This window comes from Helobdella robusta, assembly GCF_000326865.2.
Source record: "Helobdella robusta unplaced genomic scaffold HELROscaffold_47, whole genome shotgun sequence".
NCBI lineage: Eukaryota > Metazoa > Annelida > Clitellata > Rhynchobdellida > Glossiphoniidae > Helobdella > Helobdella robusta.
In genome coordinates this window covers 283,020-285,519 of record NW_008705176.1, presented here as the reverse complement: position 1 = coordinate 285,519, position 2,500 = coordinate 283,020, and the positions used below count along the sequence as shown (strand labels likewise).

The 2,500-nt window shown below is 32.9% G+C and overlaps 1 protein-coding gene across 1 annotated transcript in view; it reads right to left on the bottom strand.

The window, feature by feature from the left end:
- The window catches only part of HELRODRAFT_193289 (hypothetical protein), a 9,387-nt gene extending 6,982 nt beyond the window's left edge, over positions 1-2,405 (bottom strand). The window contains exons 1-2 of the mRNA XM_009026421.1: positions 2,264-2,405; positions 38-643 (exon numbers count right to left, since the gene is read on the bottom strand). Coding sequence (XP_009024669.1) covers positions 38-614 — 577 coding nt within the window. The 5' untranslated portion in view covers positions 615-643; positions 2,264-2,405. The remainder of the gene's footprint in view (positions 1-37; positions 644-2,263) is intronic.
- Between the last annotated feature and the right edge of the window lie 95 nt (positions 2,406-2,500).

Genomic DNA, 2,500 nt, shown 5'->3' with positions numbered 1-2,500 from the left:
AAAAACATATCAAACTATCAATACAACATGGACTAACCAGGGAATCCGGGCATTCCATCGGCACCTCTTTCTCCGGGGGGTCCGGGGGGCCCTTTTGGGCCCCTTATGGGCAACTTAACGGGGATGTGCGCCGTATGGGCCTCGCCTGATGATGTTGGGTTCGAATTTGGGTTGTTATTGCTGTGTGTGTGCAAGTTGTTGATGAGGTTGTTGTTTGATTTGCAGACAAGCTCCAACTCGCAGAAGCCATCTTGTCCGTACGTTGCTAAGTTGTTGTTGTTGTTGTTGTTGGATGTTGTAGATGTCGTTGACACGTCCCTGGCTCTCAGTGGTCTGTTTTTGTTGTTGTTTTTGTGGTGTCGTTGTTTAGATTTGGACTGCTGCTGCTGTTGTTGTTGCTGTTGGTGATGATGTTGAAGTTTTTGATGTTGTAGTGAATGTAGATTATTATTGTTGTTGTTGTACTGTTGATATTGGTTGTGTTGTTGTTGTTGTTGTGTCTGGGATTGTTGTTGTAGATCGGAGTTAGTACAATCGTTTAGTACGATAATTGTTGTTAATGTGATGAGAGTGATAAGAATTGATGTTGTTGCTGTTGTTGTTGGAGGCGACATCCTGAATTTTTTTGATGTTGTTGCTGCTGTAATAATAATAACTATTATATAATAATAATTTTAATTATTATTATTATTATACTTATTATTATTATAAAATGAAAGATGAATGAACGATGAGGTTTAATATTTATAAAAATTGCACCAAACATTAATGTAAATAAATGACATTAATAATAATAATAATAATAAGAAGAAGAAGAAAAAGAAAAAGAAGAAAAAGAAGAAGAAGAAGAAGAAGAAGAAGAAGAAGAAGAAGAAGAAGAAGAGGAAGAAGAAGAAGAAGAAGAAGAGGAAGAAGAAGAAGAAGAAGAAGAAGAACAGCACCACCATGGTTGACGAAATATTCAAATACTGTCAAAAACGGTTTTAACAAACGCTTTTAAAGGATTAATGATATTTGCTACTATTAAGTAACTACAATAACAATAATATTATTAATGCTACTACTACTACTACTGCTATACTACTACTACTATTACTACTACTACTACTACAACTTCTGCTATTACTACTTCTACATCTACTACGACGACGACGACTACTCTTACTACTACTACTACTACTCCTACTACTACTTCCACCACTACTGCTATTACTGCTGCTGCTACTACTACTGTTGCTACTACTAATAATGATAATAATAAGAAGATGAAGAAGAAGAAAAAGAAAAACAACAACAATATTCATCGTATTTAGCCGTATTACTTATTTATAGAATTAGCAATCTAATGTTAATCTTGATTGTAGTAGCAGTAGTAAATTTACGACCAATCATATGAGTTCAATGAGTACTAAAATACTTCAACAAAAGTGTTGTAATTCATATACTTTTATAAGAATTCATCAATTCACTTGGTTGTCTAAGTTGTTCATTTTCATACACTTACACTTGTGATTTGGTAGCTATGCCGTATCCGTATAGTGCATTTTGATAAGACGTTAAAATTTTTAAATTATTACTAGCTAGTTAATTGATTAACTATTGAATAATTGGTTAATTAATTATCAATAATTAACTTTTTTTTGCTGAATAAAAGTTTCAATTCTATTCAATTAATAACTTAATATTACGTAAGCGTTATCAATAGGCCACTAAAGATTCCTTGAAATTGACAACAGATTAAAATTGTTTCTTTAATTAAAATTTTTTATCTGTTAATAATAAAATCAAATCAATAGCATTAACAAATCAATAACAGTATTGTAGCCAGTGGCGGATTTAAGGGGTGGCTGGGAAAGCCGTGGACTTTCCAGAGCTTATAACCGGAGGGCCGTAGTCTTCCTAGTTATCAGTGTGTACGTAAAGTTTAAGATCGCGGTCAACAATGAATAACATTCGTGAAGTCCTTTTGTCACTCGTGAATATCACCACATTTCAACTACTACAAAGTGTTAAAGATCTGGTTTTGTGTAGGTCGATGTTCGCCAATGTCCTGAAAGGAAAAGGCACGAGAGAGAAGAAGAACCGTAATTTGTAAATGAATTGGGGAAAATTGGTTTGAATAGAAATTTTAAAACATTTCTGTTACGAGAAAAAAAAAAGTTATGACAGGTTTTTTTAAATGGTATTTGGCTCACATTCCGTCATAGTCCCGTGTAGTTTCAGCCACCCCGTCAAAATTGCCCACATCCATCCGCGATAATAACCTAGCCAAATATATAAACTAATTATTTGTATTTAATAATAATTTCTCTTTTATAAATGATAGCTTTAAAATTATTGCAGAACCAGAAAAAAAAAACAAACGCAAAATAAAAAAATGATAGCTTAAGATTTGCTTGTCTTCACCAGACGATAGATATGAGTTTTGATAATTGTGTAAGGCATTTATTCCAAAACCGTGGTGTGTGTAGTGTATATATATATATATATATATATATAT